The sequence below is a fragment of the Rhineura floridana genome, chromosome 2, assembly GCF_030035675.1.
Source record: "Rhineura floridana isolate rRhiFlo1 chromosome 2, rRhiFlo1.hap2, whole genome shotgun sequence".
Classification (NCBI taxonomy): Eukaryota; Metazoa; Chordata; class Lepidosauria; order Squamata; family Rhineuridae; genus Rhineura; species Rhineura floridana.
In genome coordinates, this window is record NC_084481.1 from 162,205,489 (window position 1) to 162,224,993 (window position 19,505).

At 42.6% G+C, this 19,505-nt stretch overlaps 1 protein-coding gene across 4 annotated transcripts in view; it reads left to right on the forward strand.

Annotated features, from left to right (window-relative positions):
* The window catches only part of SUSD6 (sushi domain containing 6), a 96,258-nt gene that overhangs the window by 69,584 nt on the left and 7,169 nt on the right, over nt 1-19,505 (forward strand). For all 4 annotated transcript variants that reach the window (XM_061611147.1, XM_061611148.1, XM_061611145.1 and 1 more), the window contains 3 exons: nt 13,076-13,273; nt 14,655-14,793; nt 18,915-19,342. In XM_061611147.1, the coding sequence (XP_061467131.1) occupies nt 13,076-13,273; nt 14,655-14,793; nt 18,915-19,342 (765 nt within the window). The remainder of the gene's footprint in view (nt 1-13,075; nt 13,274-14,654; nt 14,794-18,914; nt 19,343-19,505) is intronic.

The following is a 19,505-nucleotide window of genomic DNA, read 5'->3' on the forward strand; positions in this document are numbered from 1 at the left end:
TTTAAAGCAGCTGTCCCTAAGATGCAAACACATTTTAAAGCAGAATGGCTTCTCTCTTCACCAGGGAGCTGCTGCCATGAAAAATTCTGAGTTGTAGTTGAATGCACCATTCCTGCCCATACCAGTGTGTAGCTTCTTGGAATTAAAGCCTTCATTATATCTGCTACTGACTTCTCAACTACAATTTGACTTCCAGTGCTGAAGCTTTTAGATGTCCTAGACGTAGACACAAATGTATTAATTGTGACAGATGTACTTGGAGAGCCATTAGGCACCTAGTATACTACATATACTAGACTACGTATAACGTTGCATTTTATTGCATCCTGTTGAAGGAAGACAGATTAATGATAAATAGCCTTCGTTTGCTTACTTCTGGAATACTATAACAAATTATGCTAACTCCAGGAATTGGTTGCTTTTTTCTGTATAATTTCCCTGTTGCAGTTGTTTTATGGTTAGAAATAAAATGGGAAAATTAGAATATGGAGTTGATATGTTTAGTCTCCTAAAAATAGAGCACACTATTTCCTCTGTTAAATGTATGAGAAGCTATGGGATATGTAGGTTTGTGAAGATCTGTCAACATAAGCAAACAGATTGTATATGGAACAAATATTCTCCAAAGCTGGCTCATAAGTATTGCTTTTGCTGGTCTGTAATACTGTTAACAACCTGATTTTCTGTTAATACAGAACCAACTTGTGGTTTTGGAGCAGGCTATGTCTGTTTTTCCAGTCCTCCCAAGGAGGTTTACATATAGTTACTACATTCTATAATCATTGGCTAATTTTAAGCTATTAAATTTTAAATGAAGGTCATGAAGAGATTTGATGCAACATTATCTAGCTTCTTGAAATCTCGAAGCTACTGATGAGTGTGGTTTTAACTGCAAAGTTAGAACATGCAACAAGACAGTATTTTTAATAGAAAGCTGTACTGGCAGGTTTCCTCCCTGGTTTGCTGCTAATGGTGGAGGGTTAATGAGCATGCAGTATTTCTAATGTTGCTGCATGTTAATTAAGAATTCAACTCTGTGCTGCTTGTGAATCACCAGCTGTTGACTGCATTGGTATAAGACTGTGATTAGTTTTTATTTCTCTTTTTGGTATCTTTTATTAAAAAGCTTTTGGGAAATCTGAAATGACTGGGCATATTTTACACTGTATAAATGCTTGTCTAATTACATAAATGTACAGCTATGATTACATAGGCAAATCACTTTGCTTGAGCATGATCTCATTTGTCAACATTAGCTTACAAAAGTAGATTCCTTTTCAAAATGCAGCTTTGACGAGGAAACAGTAATTTCCCAATAATGATTTAATATGAAGAAAACCAGCAACAGCAAACGTATGTTTGTTTGTACTGTGAATTCAAAGAAGCTCAAAATAAAATTACTTAAAATACATGTCTTTTTTAAAAAAATGGGATGGGAGTAAGTACGCTAAAATTGTTTTAAAATGCTTATACTGTCTTTGTGTGAGACAGTGATACATATGTATGTGTACATTTATATATAGTTTATGTGTTTAGTGTGTGTGAGATGTAGAGATGGGTTTTTGAATAGCTCTCTACAAAATAGTGTGAGGTTCATCAGCTCTTAACTATTGTGGCAAATTTGGGGAGAAACTCCTTCTGTGACATAATAACCATCTGCTAACATGCTGGTGATACCTAAGGAAAAGTGAAGATGTCTACTAATTGCAAGAGGAGGAATATAAGAAAAAGTAAGCATGTTCATGGTTTGGGCTGTTGATCTTGCATTCCTATGCTAAACCTCAGCTCAAGCTAGTATTTTATATGTTGTTGGAAATGAAATGAGAACTCACTAATTTACAACTTGCAGTCTTAAAAACATAAGAAGAGCCTGCTGGATCAGGCCAGTGGCCCATCTAGTCCAGCATCCTGTTCTCACAGTGGCCAACCAGGTGCCTGGGGGAAGCCCGCAAGCAGGACCCGAGTGCAAGAACACTCTCCCCTCCTGAGGCTTCCGGCAACTGGTTTTCAGAAGCATGCTGCCTCTGACTAGGGTGGCAGAGCACAGCCATCACGACTAGTAGCCATTGATAGCCCCGTCCTCCATGAATTTGTCTAATCTTCTTTTAAAGCCATCCAAGCTGGTGGCCATTACTGCATCTTGTGGGAGCAAATTCCATAGTTTAACTATGCGCTGAGTAAAGAAGTACTTCCTTTTGTCTGTCCTGAATCTTCCAACATTCAGCTTCTTTGAATGTCCACGAGTTCTAGTATTATGAGAGAGGGAGAAGAACTTTTCTCTATCCACTTTCTCAATGCCATGCATAATTTTATACACTTCTATCATGTCTCCTCTGACCCGCCTTTTCTCTAAACTAAAAAGCCCCAAATGCTGCAACCTTTCCTCATAAGGGAGTCGTTCCATCCCCTTGATCATTCCAGTTGCCCTCCTCTGAACCTTTTCCAACTCTAGAATATCCTTTTTGAGATGAGGCGACCAGAACTGTACACAGTATTCCAAATGCGGCCGCACCATAGATTTATACAACGGCATTATGATATCGGCTGTTTTATTTTCAATACCTTTCCTAATTATCGCTAGCATGGAATTTGCCTTTTTCACAGCTGCCGCACACCGGGTCAACATTTTCATCGTGCTGTCCACTACAACCCCGAGGTCTCTCTCCTGGTCGGTCACCGCCAGTTCAGACCCCATGAGCGTATATGTGAAATTAAGGTTTTTTGCTCCAATATGCATAATTTTACACTTGTTTATATTGAATTGCATTTGCCATTTTTCTGCCCATTCACTCAGTTTGGAGAGGTCTTTTTGGAGCTCTTCGCAATCCCTTTTTGTTTTAACAACCCTGAACAATTTAGTGTCATCAGCAAACTTGGCCACTTCACTGCTCACTCCTAATTCTAGGTCATTAATGAACAAGTTGAAAAGTACAGGTCCCAATACCGATCCTTGAGGGACTCCACTTTCTACAGCCCTCCATTGGGAGAACTGTCCATTTATTCCTACTCTCTGCTTTCTGCTTCTTAACCAATTCCTTATCCACAAGAGGACCTCTCCTCTTATTCCATGACTGCTAAGCTTCCTCAGAAGTCTTTGGTGAGGTACCTTGTCAAATGCTTTTTGAAAGTCTAAGTACACTGTGTCCACTGGATCACCTCTATCTATATGCTTGTTGACACTCTCAAAGAATTCTAATAGGTTACTGAGACAGGACTTTCCCTTGCAGAAGCCATGCTGGCTCTGCTTCAGCAAGGCTTGTTCTTCTATGTGCTTAGTTAATCTAGCTTTAATCATACTTTCTACCAGTTTTCCAGGGACAGAAGTTAAGCTAACCGGCCTGTAATTTCCGGGATCCCCTCTGGATCCCTTTTTGAATATTGGCGTTACATTTGCCACTTTCCAGTCCTCGTCCCTCGGGTCCTCCTCCGTGCCTAAGTTACATATTTTAGTTAGCAGATCAGCAATTTCACCTTTGAGTTCTTTGAGAACTCTCGGGTGGATGCCATCCGGGCCCGGTGATTTGTCAGTTTTTATATTGTCCATTAAGCCTAGAACTTCCTCTCTCGTTACCACTATTTGTCTCAGTTCCTCAGAATCCCTTCCTGCAAATGGTAGTTCAGGTTCAGGGATCTGCCCTATATCTTCCACTGTGAAGACAGATGCAAAAAATTCATTTAGCTTCTCTGCAATCTCCTTATCGTTCTTTAGTACACCTTTGACTCCCTTATCATGCAAGGGTCCAATCGCCTCCCTAGATGGTCTCCTGCTTTGAATGTATTTATAGAATTTTTTGTTGTTGGTTTTTATGTTCTTAGCAATGTGCTCCTCAAATTCTTTTTTAGCATCCCTTATTGTCTTCTTGCATTTCTTTTGCCAGAGTTTGTGTTCTTTTTTATTTTCTTCATTCGGACAAGACTTCCATTTTCTGAAGGAAGACATAGAATCATAGAATCATAGAGTTGGAAGGGGCCTTGTAGGCCATCGAGTCCAACTCCCTGCTCACAGCAGGAAATCCACAGCTAGAGCATCTCCCGCAGATAGCTGTCCAGCCTCTGCTTGAAGACATCCAGCGAAGGGGATCCCACCACCTCCCTAGGCAGTCGGTTCCATTGCCGAACCGCCCTTACTGTCAAGAAGTTCCTTCTAATATCCAATCTGAATCTACACTCCTGCAACTTAAAACCATTAGACCTAGTCCTACCCTCTGGGGCAGCAGAGAACAAATCTGTACCCTCCTCTATGTGACAGCCCTTCAGGTACTTAAAGAGTGCAATCATATCACCCCTCAGCCTTCTCTTCACCAGACTGAACATGCCAAGTTCCTTCAACCTTTCCTCATAAGTCTTGTTCTCCATACCGACTATCATCCTCGTCGCCCTCTTCTGAACCCGCTCTAACTTGTCTATATCTTTCTTAAAATGAGGCGCCCAGAACTGAACGCAGTATTCCAGATGAGGCCTGACCAATGCAGAATATAGTGGGACTATTACTTCCCTCGACCTGGAAACTATAGCTCTGTTTATGCAGCCCAAAACCGCATTTGCCTTTTTTGCCGCAGCATCACACTGCTGGGTCATGCTCAACTTGTGATCCACTACAATTCCAAGGTCCTTCTCACACGCACTACTGCTAAGCCAGGTATTTCCCATCCTGTACCCGTGCATTTTGTTTTTGTGGCCTAAATGCAGAATCCTGCATTTGTCTTTATTGAATGTCATTTTATTAATTTCAGACCAATTTTCTAGTCTATCCAGGTCCCTTTGGATTTTATTCCTGTCTTCCATTGTGTTAGCTATCCCTCCCAGTTTCGTATCATCCGCAAACTTCATAAGGCTTCCCTCCACCCCATCATCTAAGTCATTGATAAAAATGTTGAAGAGTATCGGCCCCAGGACAGAACGCTGTGGCACTCCACTTGAGACCTCCTTCCAGTCCGAAGCAGAGCCACCGACGACCACTCTTTGAGTACGGTTTTCCAACCAGTTGTGAATCCACCTGACAGTATTTCCATCTAGTCCGCATTTGACGAGTTTGCTAATCAAAAGGTCGTGGGGGACTTTGTCAAACGCCTTGCTGAAATCTAGATAGATGACATGTACAGCATTTCCGCCATCTACTAAGCTAGTGACCCGATCAAAAAAAGAGATGAGATTAGTTTGACAGGATTTTTTCTTGACAAACCCATGCTGGCTCCTTCTAATCACAGCATTGTCATCTAGATAGTTGCCAATGGACTCTTTTATTATCCGTTCTAATATCTTTCCCGGTATTGAAATCAGACTGACCGGCCTGTAATTCCCCGGATCTTCTTTTTTACCCTTTTTAAAGAGTGGGACGACGTTTGCCCGTCTCCAATCCTCCGGCACCTCTCCCGTTCTCCAGGATTTCTCAAAGATGATGGCAAGAGGTTCCGAGAGTACATCCGCAAATTCCTTCAATACTCTTGCCCTGGTGATTTGAACTCATTTAGGTTAACTAGGTATTTCCTGACTATCTCCTTATCAATCTCGAACTGCAGTCCCGACCCCTTACTGAGATTGCTACCGATGCAAGGTTGCACACTGTTCCCTTTTTGGGAGAAAACGGAGGCAAAATAGGTGTTGAGCAGTTCTGCTTTTTCCTCGTTATCTGTCAACATTTTGCCATCCTCATTGAGCAGCAGTCCCACCATTTCCTTGGTCTTTCTCTTGCTTCGAACATATCTGAAAAACCCTTTTTTGTTGTTCCTCGCTTCCCTCGCCAGCCTCAGCTCATTCTGGGTTTTAGCTTTCCTTACGCTATTCCTGCAAGCCCGAGCCGCTCGTTGGTACTCTTCCTTGGTGATGCGTCCTTCCTTCCATTCTTTATACATGATCTTTTTTACTTTTACCTCCTCCACCAGTCTTCCGTGTAGCCACATTGGCTTTTTCCGATGTCTTCCATTTTTCTTCCTCTTTGGAATTGTTTGCGATTGCGCTTTTTGTAATACGTTCTTCATGAACTCCCACGCTTCTTGGGCTCCTTTTTTCTTTAGTCTATCTAGCCACAGGATCCTACCCAGACTTTTTGCCTCTAAGAGCTTCCTTGACTTTGCTCGTTAACCATGCTGGCATCTTCTTGGCCCTGGCGGTACCTTTTCTGATCTGCGGTATGCACTCCAGTTGAGCTTCTAATGTAGGGTTTTTAAACAACTTCCAAGCATTTTCGAGTGATGTGACCCTCTGGACTTTGTTTTTCAGCTTTCTTTTTACCAATCCCCTCATTTTTGTGAAGTTTCCTCTTTTGAAGTCAAATGTGACCGTGTTGGATTTTCTTGGCAATTGGCCCTATTTACATGTATGTTTAATTTAATAGCACTGTCGTCACTGCTCCCAATCTGTTCAACAACACTTACATCTCGCACCAGGTCCCGGTCCCCACTGAGGATTAAGTCCAGGGTTGCCGTCCGTCTGGTCTGTTCCATGACCAACTGGTCTAGGGAATAGTCATTTAGAATATCTAGAAACTTTGCTTCTTTGTCATGACTGGAACACATATGTGGCCAGTGGTAGTTGAAGTCACCCATTACTACCACATTTCCTAGTTTGGATGCTTCCTCAATTTCATATCTCATCTCAAGGTCTCCCTGAGCATTTTGATCAGGGGGACGATAGATCGTTCCCGGTATTAAGTCCCTCCTGGGTCATGGTATCACCACCCACAACGATTCTGTGGAGGAGTCTGCCTCTTTTGGGGTTTCGAGCTTGCTGGATTCAATGCCTTCTTTCACATATAGAGCGACTCTGCCACCAATACGTCCTTCCCTGTCCTTCCGATATAGTTTATATCCAGGGATAACCGTATCCCACTGGTTTTCTCCATTCCACCAGGTCTCCATTATGCTCACTATATCAATGCTCTCCTCTAAGACCAAGCACTCCAGTTCTCCCATCTTGGTTCGGAGGCTCCTAGTATTAGCGTACAGGCACTTGTAAGCAGTGTCTCTCTTCAAGTGTCTTTGGCACTTGTGGTTTGGCCTGTGGTAATTTTGCTCTTCTGAATTTATATCCTGTGCTCCTGCTCTCACAATGCCTACTTCTAGGCCTACCCCTTTTAAAATTTCATCATTTCTTTGGTTTTTATCCCAGGGGGGAGGTTTATTCTGATCCAGACCTTTCTCAGCTGCTGTCGGGTTTCCCCCCTCAGTCAGTTTAAAAGCTGCTCTGCTACCTTTTTAATTTTAAGTATCAGCAGTCTGGTTCCATTCTGGTTCAAGTGGAGCCCGTCCCTTTTGTACAGGCCCAGCTTGTCCCAAAATGTTCCCCAGTGCCTAACAAATCCAAACCCTTCCACCCGACACCATCGTCTCATCCATGCATTGAGACTGCAAAGCTGGGCCTGTCTGGCTGGTCCTGCGCGTGGAACCGGTAGCATTTCAGAGAAAGCCACCTTGGAGGTCCTACTTTCAGCATCCTACCTAGCAACCTAAATTTTGCTTCCAGGACCTCACGGCTGCATTTCCCCATGTCGTTGGTGCCAACGTGCACCACGACCACTGACTCCTCCCCAGCACTGTCTACCAAACTATCTAAACAACGGGCGATATACGCAACCTTCGCACCAGGCAGGCAAAACACCTTGCAGTCTACACGCCCATCACACACCCCACTATCTATGTTCCTAATGATCGAATCACCCACTACAAGGATCCCTCCACCCCCTGGAGATATATCCTTGGCACGAGAGGATAGCTGCTCATCCCCCAAGGAATGGGTCCCTTCTAAGGGATCGTTTCCCTCTTCCTCAGCTTGATGCTCTCCTTCCCCGAGACCATCGTTCTCCATGATAGCAGAAGAGCTATCATCGTTGGAGTGGGACACAGCTATAACGTCCCTGAAGGCTCCCTCGCTAGGGTGCTCTGACTTTATATGTGTGGCTGGTTCCTCCCAGCTACTGCTGCCAGCCAATGATATGTTACTTGAGGCTGATGGCTCAACTATCAGCTGGGGCTTAACTCTTTAGTATTATCTCAGGCTTCCTTCCTTTGAAGGCAGGAAGGCAGGCTTCCTTCCTGAGTGAGGGGTGGGGCTGTTTAAGCTTTTGGCTGCTTTTAATCTAAGCAAGGGGCTGCGACTTGCAGGCAAGTCTTTTTTGTTTGTTGTTTTCCCACCTAGAACAGCCTGACCTTTCTTTAACCTAGGGAAACAGAGCTTGTGGTTGTGTTTCAGGAAGGCTAAAGCTGCCCTTTTTAGCAAGGACTGAGCTGACTCTCTCCCTGTATGTATCGGTGGAGTTTCCTTTTTCCCCTTCTCTCCGACTGGAATTTAGCCTTGTTTACAGTGTCCCCTGAAGCTTTCCTGCTAGGGTGGTGTTGAACACTAGCTTTCTATAGGCTTCCTTGTCCTAGGATCTGTCTCCTAAGATATAGGTTCTTTCAGGATTTGGCTCCTAGCTCAGGGTGACCTTAGGCTGCCCTTATTACTTATTGCTCTGAGCTGTTTTAATTCAATTAAATAATGGAATAAATGGGAGCTACTTACCCTCTTTTCACTCTGCTGCTTAACTTGCCTTGACGCTTTGTCAGCTGGGGCCTTGACGCTTCGTCAGCTGGGGCTCCCTCTGGCTCGTGGAGTTGCACCATCTGTTTTCTAGCCCCCACTCCAGTCCCAGGTTACTTTAATGGGCACATTTACAAGGGTAATAGTGAGGGAAAACTAGAAAGAAGACTACATACCACTTTTATTTATTTGAGATTGGATTTCTTTTGAGACAAACGATATGAGAAGCTTACATCTGCACTTCTGAAGAGTGAAATACCTGACACTGATAATAGGTAATGTGTTCGTGATCTTTATTGCACAGATGCATCTAAAGCTTGTTGTTCTGTCCTAAAAAAGTTTTCTAAAAGTCATCAATAGTGTGATAGTTCCATTGTAAGTATAAATACGTTGTTATTAGACTTTTAGTTGGTGGTTATTAAAGTTCCATACTTTCTGCGAAAATAAGACCAGGAGCAGACTGTGGTACAGATCATGAAATAGTCATATCAAAAATCAGAGTAAAACTAGAGAAGAACAACAAAGCAATCATAATGCCAAAATACAATTAAAAAAACCTCCAAGAAGAATATAAAGAGCAAATAAGGAACAGGGTTGAGGCTTTCAACTTAGTTGACAGAGAACCAGAAGAACTATGGAGTGAAGTCAGAAACATTATCAGGGAAGAATGCAAAAAGACAATACCTCTAGTTAAAAAGAAGGACCTCAATGGATGACTGCAGAAGAAATTCTTAAAATGGTTAAAGAAAGAAGGAAAGCAAAAGCAAAAGGAGATAGAAACACAGTCAAAACCCTAAATGCAACAATGCAGTGACTAGTACGTAGAGACAAAGAGTACTATTACAATGGTTATTGTATAGAAATAGAAGAGGACAACAGAAAGGGAAGAACAAGAGCCGTGTTCCAAAAGATTAGAGAAATGAAAGGGAAATTTAAACCAAGAGTAGAGATGTTGAATACTCAACAGGGGAACACACTGATTGACCGAGATGAAATAAAAGGAAGATGGAAGCAATACACTGAAGAACTCTATAAAAGAGATGCCAGGATGACAGATTCATTCATGGAGGAACCGTATGATGAAGAACCAGAAATTTTAGAATGTGAGGTAAAAGCTGCTCTTAAAATACTTGGAAGAAACAAATCACCAGGAATAGATGGCAAAGCAATAGAGCTGCTACAAGCTACTGAGACTGAATCTGTCCAAATTTTGACAAAAAAAATCAAGAACTATGGAAAGCTAAACAATGGCCCACAGACTGGAAGCGTTCAATATACATCCTAATTCCAAAGAAAGAGGATCCCAGGGAATGCAGTAATTATCGAACTATTGCCTTAATATCCCATGTAAGTAAAGTAATGCTCAAGATTCTACAACAAAGGCTCTTACCATATATGGACCAAGAAATGCCAGATGTCTAAGCTGGATTTAGAAAGGGAAGAGGCACCAGAGATCATATCGCAAACATACGTTGGATAATGGAACAGAGCAAGGAATTTCAGGAGAAAATCACCCTGTGCTTTATAGATTACAGCAAAGCCTTTGACTGTGTAGATCATGAAAAACTATGGAATGCTTTAAAAGAAATGGGGGAGCCGCAGCATCTGATTGTCCTGATGTACAACTATATTCTGCACAAGAGGCTACTGTAAGGACAGAATATGGAGAAACCGACTGGTTCCCAATCAGAAAGGGTGCGAGACAGGGGTGTATTTTATCACCCTATTTGTTTAATCTGTACGCAGAACATATCATACAGAAAGCGAGATTAGACCAAGATGAAGGAGGTGTGAAAATTGGAGGGAGAAATATCAGTAATTTAAGATATGCAGATACCATACTACTAGCACAAACCAGTAATGATTTGAAGCGAATGCTGATGAAAGTTAGAGGAAAGCACAAAAGCAGTACTACAGCTGAACGTCAAAAAGACTAAAGTAATGACAACAGAAGATTTATGTAACTTTAAAGTTGACAGTGAGGACATTGAACTTGTCGAGGATTATCCCTCGGCACAGTCATTAACCGAAATGGAAACAATAGTCAAGAAATCAGAAGAAGGCTAGGACTGGAGAGGGCAGCTATGAGAGAACTAGAAAAGGTCCTCAAATGCAAAGATGTATCACTGAACACTAAAGTCAGGATCATTCAGACCATGGTATTTCCAATCTCTATATATGGATGTGAAAGTTGGACAGTGAAAAAAGCTGATAAGAGAAAAATCAACTCATTTGAAATGTGGTGTTGGAGGAGAGCTTTGCAACTACCATGGACTGCGAAAAAGACAAATAATTGGCTGTTAGAACAAATTAAACCAGAACTGTCACTAGAAGCTAAAATGATGAAACTGAGGTAATCATACTTTGGACACATCATGAGAAGACATGAGTCACTAGAAAAGACAATAATGGTGGGAAAACAGCAGGGAGTAGAAAAAGAGGAAGGCTAAACAAGAGATGGATTGATTCCATAAAGGAAGCCACAGACCTGAAGTTACAAGATCTGAGCAGGGTGGTTCATGACAGATGCTCTTGGAGGTCGCTGATTCATAGGGTCACCATAAGTCATAATTGACTTGAAGGCACGTAACAACAACAAAACCCTGAGTGCTTTATTGTAGGGCAGAAGGGTGGGATAGAAATATTTTAATTAATATAATAATAAATAAATTTAAATTCCATAAAAACAATATGAAACAATCAACCAAGGAGATAAGATCAGCAATTTAAACGAAGCAAAAAAATTATCTGCCACATACACAAAGCTTTAGTAACTGCCCCCCTGTATTTCATGAAGCAAGATCTTCCATAATCTAAGTGCAGCTACTGAGATTCTCCCCCTCTCACTCAAATATGACAATATGGCGAGTTATCTTGGACCTGAGCCATTTCAGGCTTTGATAATCACCAATACTTTCAATGGTACTCAGAGGCAGATTGGTAACCAGTGCAGCTGTTGCAATATTGGTGTAACATGATCACAAGAGTATGCGCCCACCAACATCCTTGCATGCTGGATTAACTGAATCTTCCATACACTTTCCAATGTAGAATGAGTTGCAAAAATCCAACCTGCATGTAATTAAGGTATGTGTTAATTTGGCCAAATCTGACCTCAAGAGCAGGTGCAGCTGGCACTCCTGCCTCAAGCTGACCAAAGGCACTCAGTCATCACCTGGTCATCCAGGTTTAAGCCAGTTTTATGAACTGTTGCCATCACTGTTCTTGTTTCTGTCTCTGTATCAATAAAATAAAATCCTGTTTGGACTCTAAGGAAACCTTTGATCAGCTATGGTATACGTTATGCTATTGTCAAAAAAAATAGTTGTACCATTCAGGGAAGCTCTCTGAGGGGTAGACCAAACACTGCATGCAACAAAGCCCTGGTATGTTTTTCTAAATGAAAATTCAGAGCAGCAACCAAGTGGGCTTGGCTTAACCCTTTCCCTACTGGCCATATTTTCTACTGAAAATCTCCCCACATAACTTTTTACTGTCTGTGTACATGTATCTATGAAAACAGCTGCAACGTGTTGAAATCTTTAATAAGACTGGAAACATGCTGGTTGGCTTTGGCTAAATCATTATTTGAGGCTAGCCTTTTTGAGGCTAAATACTAAGCTTCATTTCTTGGGGGAAAGCCTGGATTCTTTTGACCAACACCAAAATCTGCTTTATGCTGATTTGTTAATAGAAATCTGTTGCCTTCAGTGAAGAGAGAGATGAAGTGATGCCTATATTTTGCACAGTAGACTTCTGCTGCCTTAACGGCCCTGTATTTTGAATGATGCACATTAAATTGACTGGCAGCTTAGGGGCCTGTACTATTGGACAGTGAAATGAGTACATGGGCTAAGACCTTTTTGTGCCTTGAATCTCCCTCCTTTCTTTCTGTGCCATGTTGGTCTACCTCTACCACCTCCTGGCCTCGTGACAGCTGTCAACAATTTCTTTTTCCCCTGTCTTCTCGGTGCTTTGAAAATGGAAATAGAGTAATTGGAACAAAGCAGTGGAATTGCAATGTTGAGATTATTGTAGTGACGACCAGAAGCAGTGACTGTAGATTAGGAGTCAGTAACTGGAGGACCTCAAGAGATGCTGCCTGGCTGTTGAGCTTGCCAACTGAGAAGCAGCAGATGTGGAGAAAATGGTGCCTGTGGCAGCAGCAGAGTGCTAGTGGGCCACCATCCATTACTTATGCTCCTCCCGTGGCCAAGAGGGGAAGAGTACACAAATTGCCTTGCAATGTTTTTTTACTAACTTTTGCAATGCAGAAGAGTTCTGTGCGATATTTCTTAATAACATTTATAAGAAATAAGCTGGTAAAAGGTATCCCGTGGCCAAGAGGGGAAGAGTACACAAATTGCCTTGCAATGTTTTTTTACTAACTTTTGCAATGCAGAAGAGTTCTGTGCGGTATTTCTTAATAACATTTATAAGAAATAAGCTGGTAAAAGGTATCCAGCTTATTTCCTGTTGGCTCTTCTGTTATATCCTGTTTGTTTTCTCTGTTCCCTTGTGCAGTTATCATAACTGCTGTTTTTACTCTCCTTTTCAGTCTGTCCACCGCCACCCGAACCTGAGAATGGAGGATACATATGCCATCCATCCCCCTGCAAAGATCCATTGACATCTGACAGTGTCATAGAGTATTTATGTGAGGAAGGCTATTTGCTGAAGGGAGACTACAAATATTTGACCTGCAAGAATGGAAAGTGGAATCCAGAAATGGAGATTACCTGCAGGCTCAGCCAAGGTTAGTTATGCCTCCCTGTGAATATTCTCACTTTCATTTTGTTGTGATCATCCAGCACTTTGCACTTACTGGTGTATAAACCAGCATCTGTCTAGACCTCAGAAAATGCATTGGGTTAATCTTATCTAAGGGCACATTATCACTACAAATTTGTATTTATGTATTTCCTGAAGTTTAATTTGGTGAGATACAGAAAATCTGCCAAAAATCCTGTTTCCCTCCCTACCCAAAACACACCCACGTGCATACTAACACACACTTCCCAGAGTTCCAGGAACAGCTATTGCATTGGTTTCAGTTGGTAAAATAGTTTCATGTGTAATTCAGTGTTTTCCCCTGATGGTTTTTTTTAAGTGGATCGTATATCTATATAGAGGAGCCTTCCCCAACTTGGTGCCCTCCAGATGTTGGATTTCAGCTCCATTCAACCTCAGCAAGCAAGGCCAAACTGTGGGAGAGGGGGCAAATGTTGATGCTGCTTGATTGTACCCTGCTGCAGCACAAGCTGTTCTCTGCCTAGTCCTGCCTGTCTCAAAAATAAAAGAACTTTTCCAAAGTAACTTGACAGTTGTGTTTTTACCAGTTGGATAGGAATTCCTTTCCCAGGATAAAAAGCCAAGAAGTCTGCAGGAATATGTTTGTCATTTAATTGACCGTGAGACATGGGAGCAGAGGGAAAGAGGAGTGTGTGTAATTGAATAAAATTTTATGGAAAGGAGGAATTCCCTGCAATCTAGATGATGTGCTGGAATTCATGCATATTTTAAAGATGCTTGAGGTGGATTTGGGAAGGGTTGATGCTCCCCCCTCCCCCAGCTGCAAGAGGAAAAATGCATTAATCAGATAAGATGCAGCAGTCTCAGTTTTCAGGATTCCTGGAGACTGCTATAACTTTCACAAAACATTTCACCAATACGTTCCAAGTGCATGAGATGGTGACTCAGTCACCCAGACATAGACAACAAGAAAAATTAAACTCCTTGTGTGCCTTAATATAAAATACAATTCAGAGGAGAGGTGCACGTGTACTTAACTGTAGGGTTAGCTAGCATTCATGTGACCAAATAGGCTCAACACAGGAAAAGGGCCTTGGTTGCCAATGTGGTGAAGGTTGTCTGGAAATCATGTTGGAATGAGTGTCACTTGACAACCAAATTAAGTCCTGTTCCTGTGTGTGGTTGAATGCATTTGGGACAGGCCTCATTCCAGGACAATTCCATATGGCACTGACTTGAGGACAGAGCTGGCCATGTGAAGACAGGAGCATCCTTGTACGTTTGCTTTCTTTCCCAGCCCAGTTCATTAGGAGTCTGATTTTGTTATGGAAAAAAGCTACTTCCTAAGAAGCTATTTAAAAAAATATTTTGATTTTGCATTACAGATAAAGGTTCTCCTCCAAGTGTGGGAGTGCCCACCCTGTCTGTAGTGGCTTCCACAGCAAGCTCTGTAGCTCTCATCCTTCTTCTAGTTGTGTTGTTTGTTTTGCTGCAGCCAAAGCTGAAGTCCTTTCATCACAGCAGGTGAGCTTCTTGGGAGTTTATGGGGATGACCTTCAACTGGAGGGCTGATTTTATGCATGTAAATGCTTAGAAAAGATCTGCCATTTCTCTTGCTGCTTCTGTTGTCCTATAGTGGTGCCATCTTTTTCTGCTCTCATCTTTTTTCCCCTTTTGGTCTTATTCTTCACTCTTGTGGATCTCTTCTATAAGTTTAGTTCTGGCAGGCAGTGTATTTACATTTACATTCCTGCAGCAGGTCTGCAACAACTAAGGCTGAACAGTAATACAACCTAACAGCTGACAAGGGCTGGATGAGCCCCCTGTTTTTATTGCCTCCAGGGAATTGCAAAATAAGGGCTGTGAAGACTGCACTGGGCTTGATGGATTTCAAGTTATGCAAGTTGTCCTAACAACTGCAGTCTCTCCATCTGTATTCAACCTTGGTAGTTCTTGGGGAAGCATTCTTTAGACACGGCTTTTACTGATGAACTTTAGCAGGGGTCCACAATAGACTGCTAAAAGCTGTGGTTGCCAGGCTTCTACACCTCCCCTTGCTGGTTTGGCCACTGCACAGCCAACAAAGCCTTCTCACCTTTCCCTGCAGGAAAAGGAGGGTGGGGAGCTTGCTGGCCTGACCTCTGTGCAGCTGAGGTGCTCTAGCTGCCTCACTAACACAATAACCAAATGGCCCCTACTCTTCCTCCCACCCTTGGAGCTGTGGGTAGGTATTGCCATGCAGCTGCCAGGAAACGTCTGCACTTACGTAGTTCTAAGGTTAGGGCTGCTCATGCTCAAATGATGGTGGTGATGCACTTGCTGTGTGGAAGCTGCCCTTTGGTGTTCTCTTAGAAGGATAAGAGAGGGCTTAGTATAGAGGCTTCCCAGTCTCTGCTGAAGCGGCTATTTGAAAGGAAATGTGGCAGCAGTAAACTAGCTATTCCTGTAATACAGGCATTAATGTGTGGGTTCTGGGTCAAATCTTTTGGCTATTTCACATAGAATGTATTATGCAATGAGATGGAGGAAAAACATGTTCTTTTGAGAGTTTATGTATTTAAACCAACAGCAAGGTTCTCAGATGCAGTATAGGGGGCATAATTGTCCTTTCTACACCCAATATCTGAACTGGTGAGAGATTTGGTGGTGGGGAAAAAGAAGTCTGCCTCTTAGCAAGATAGTGAACTCAAACAAAATAGTGAACTCAAGGCAGCAATCACACAACACAGAAATGTATTCATTGAGTAGAGCACCAGAAACATCTGTGGTGCTCTTTTTGCAATATATGTGGGTGATGTGGCCTGCAGTAACAGGACCGGCTTTGTTTCTTCATGACTAATTCCTGTGGCAGTCCTGTCCTATCTGCTGCTCTACTTTTACATTTTCCAATTTTACATGTAAACAGATCTGAAGCTTCCGTTCAAACCATATAGACCTTTAGACGCATTGCCTCTTTCCTTTTCTACTCTCTTGGATAATGACCCTACCCAAAAGGAGCAGCCATATGTGCATTGTTTAAAGTGTGCTGTTCTCTGCAGTGGTGGCTGTGAAATAGAGCACCCATTTCAGGGATGGGGGGCAAACTAGTAAGCCTCAGAAACCAGGAATACCCATTTCGCAGATGTAAAACTCAACAAATCATTTGCAAAAGCAGGGAAAGTGGTGATGTTAGCTGTGTTTTTATAAACCCATCAGGAAGAACTTCTTAACTCAAAGCAAACACAGAGCTGTGCTGATATCTACCAGGCCACCTAGTTGCACTTAAATCTCAGAGAAAAATGGCCTGTTACTACTGAAAGCCAATTTGCAACAAAGCTTAACAAAAAACTACAGGGACTCCACAGTTCTTTCAGCATTAGATATAGATATACATACATGGTTCCTTTTTTTTTGTAATTAAAATGGACAGTACAATAGATGTTCCTGGGAGCCCTCTCACTATTAACCCTTCATGCCCCAGTAAGAAAGCACATGGCAGAGCTTGCAGTCTTTTCACAGGGAATGAGCAACATACATCTTTTTTGTTTTTTAAAGGAGGATGTAAGGGAGAGGGAAAAAAGAAAAACAGCAGAGGGAAAGAAAAGCTTTTTTATTTTCTCTTTGGGACTCCAACCCTGTGCATATTTTTCTGGGAGTAAGCCCCACCAAACATTGGGGTACTTGCTTCTGTGTAGACAGGTATGACATCAGTATACATTTTAGTTTAAAATAAAGTCTGCTTTCTCCTCCTCTGCTTGTTTCAATTGACACAAGCACAGTCGCATTGGCAAAGGCAGCCCCCCTCCACTGCCTCTGCTAGGGCAGCAGCCTCTTTTCAAAGTAGACATGAGGTTTTTCTATTAGTACATTCAAAGTTCAAACCCCCTTTCCCCTTTGCCGCCTACAATCCCAAGCCCCACAGAAAGGGGAGGGGGAAGGATAATAGATAGACATGATTAGTAGTCATTGACTTAATCCTTCATGAATTTGTCTAATCCCCTTTTAAAGCCAGTACTTAGAGGTGACCATCACTGTATCTTGTGGTAGGAAATGCCATAGTTTAACTGTGGAATTTAACTGCATTGTGGGAAGAAGTACTTCCAGGGTAGTAGTAGTAGTAATTATAATAATGGCTAACCAAGGCAAGAGGGCTGCTATAGAGCTAGCTGTGAGCTCTCCACGTGGCAAGTCACTGCTGCTTGCTCTGCTTGCCTGCATTCCAGTGGTAACTCAAGTGAATCAAACTGTCAGTCATGAAATTCTACCACTGGATTGGCTGGGGGCATCCTACACACTGTCTTGGTCTCTGTTTCCAAAGCAACCAAAAGCTGAATCCTGGTCCTGATCGGCTGAATACTGCCCATCAAAATGCATCAGGAGTAAAATGGGAGAGCACTGGGTTGGGGTACCCTCCCTTAGGCTATTTTTATCTTAGAAAGTGCTGGAAAAGAACTTAGTTATGGGGGCAAGCATAGGAGCCACCAGAGCAGGAAGGAGGCAATGTGTGCTCATTTTTCCTGGCTGGCCAGAACAAGGGAGTAAACTGTTGCTGAAGCCAAGCCATGTGACTCAGTAGGGCAAGGAAAAAACAAGTTATAGGTGATGAAGGGCAGGGAGCGAGTGGGCTTTCACTGTTGGGTTCCAGAAGAGTTCAGGCCCATTTCCCCAAAGTAAAGAGCTCTCTCTAGTTCTCCAGATTTTGGGCTTTTCCTAGTAATTCTGACATAGCGTGAGATAACTACCAAATTTCAGTGTCTCAGAAGCTGATGTCCTTGCTTCAATTGAGCATTAGAAATCCTACTCAATTCTCAAGCCTTGATGTGGGTTTGTGGTGGGAGGAAGCCCAGACAGTTGTCTGGAAATTCTGAGAATTCTCACTCCTGCCATAGTCTGACACAAGCTGTGCTTAATCACAATATTCTCAGTCTCTTAACCTGGATGTAGGGTTCAGTCCCAAGCATTTCTGGTTGAAAAGTATCACATAGCAAAATTATGTTTTGAGACCCAGTTTATCCTGCCAAGATTTGCTGGTAGGTAGGAGGTAGACCATTGTTCTACCCCTAGAGGGAAATGGTTGGTTCATAGAAGCCTAGCAATATTATGATACCAGCCCAGAAAGTTAATGTCATAGCTGTATAAGGGCAATACTGCCTACCTTACATGCTTGTAAGGATTGTTGAGATGTAAAGTGCTTTGAAGTCTTAGGAGGAAAAGCTGTAAGTATTTTGTTTATATTTCCCTTTTCCACATGGAAAGAGAGGCATGGAGTCTGGCCACCCCACGTCAGAGGTGCTCTGGATGCCATGACAGGCAAGGAAGCCACTTCCTTCCCTTTCTGGCTCCAGCATTTACCCTCTCTAAACCACCCAGCCTAACTCCCACAGTTGGAATTGGGATGGGAATTAGATTTCCACACAATAGCTGGGACAATCCCTGCCCATCCCTGAAGCTCCAAGGCCAGGAATGATGCCTTTTGCTTGCTATGGTGAGTAGAAGTGTTGAAGTCCAATTGTGCTGGCTGATTTCAAGTATAAATTGTACTGGGAAAATATCTCGAGAAGCACAGAATCTAGGAGCTCTGCCAATACAGTGCTGTGTAAAATGCTTTTGTATGCTTCATTAAGCTAGAACATAATGTGTATTATTTCTCTGAAATCTAAACACAGACGTGATCAAGGTGTTTCCGGGGACCAAGTTTCCATCGTGGTGGATGGAGTTCAGGTAGCTTTGCCATCCTATGAAGAAGCTGTCTATGGCAGTGCTGGGAACTGCATACCTCCTTCGGATTCACGGGTACAGATTGTCCTTTCGGAGGGAGCTGGGCAAAGTGGAGCAAGGGAGATGCAGCAGCTGCCACCAGACCAAGTGGGTCATAACTGCTTTACTGGGGAGGATGAAGTCCCTGGACACTCTGGACTGTGTGAAGCTGGCAGCTCTCAACACTCAGAGGCTGTTCTAGTGCATCAGGCTACCACGTCCTCGTGGGTAGCTGGCACATCTTGTAGTAGACCTGGGCATAAAGAAGCTCCAGACTCGGAAAACAGTGATGTACAAAGCCTTCTGTCACTTGCTTCCTCAGAAGAGTACACTGATGGTAAGAAATTGAAACATAAGTCTTGCTTCTGTTAGTTGGAATTCTTAAAGTTCATACGTCCTAATATTTCCAAAGTGTCTTTTATTCCTTCAGTGGAACATATACAAGGAGTAATGCCATGTACAGATAAAGGTACGAGGACCTTGTTCCCTTCTTCAACATG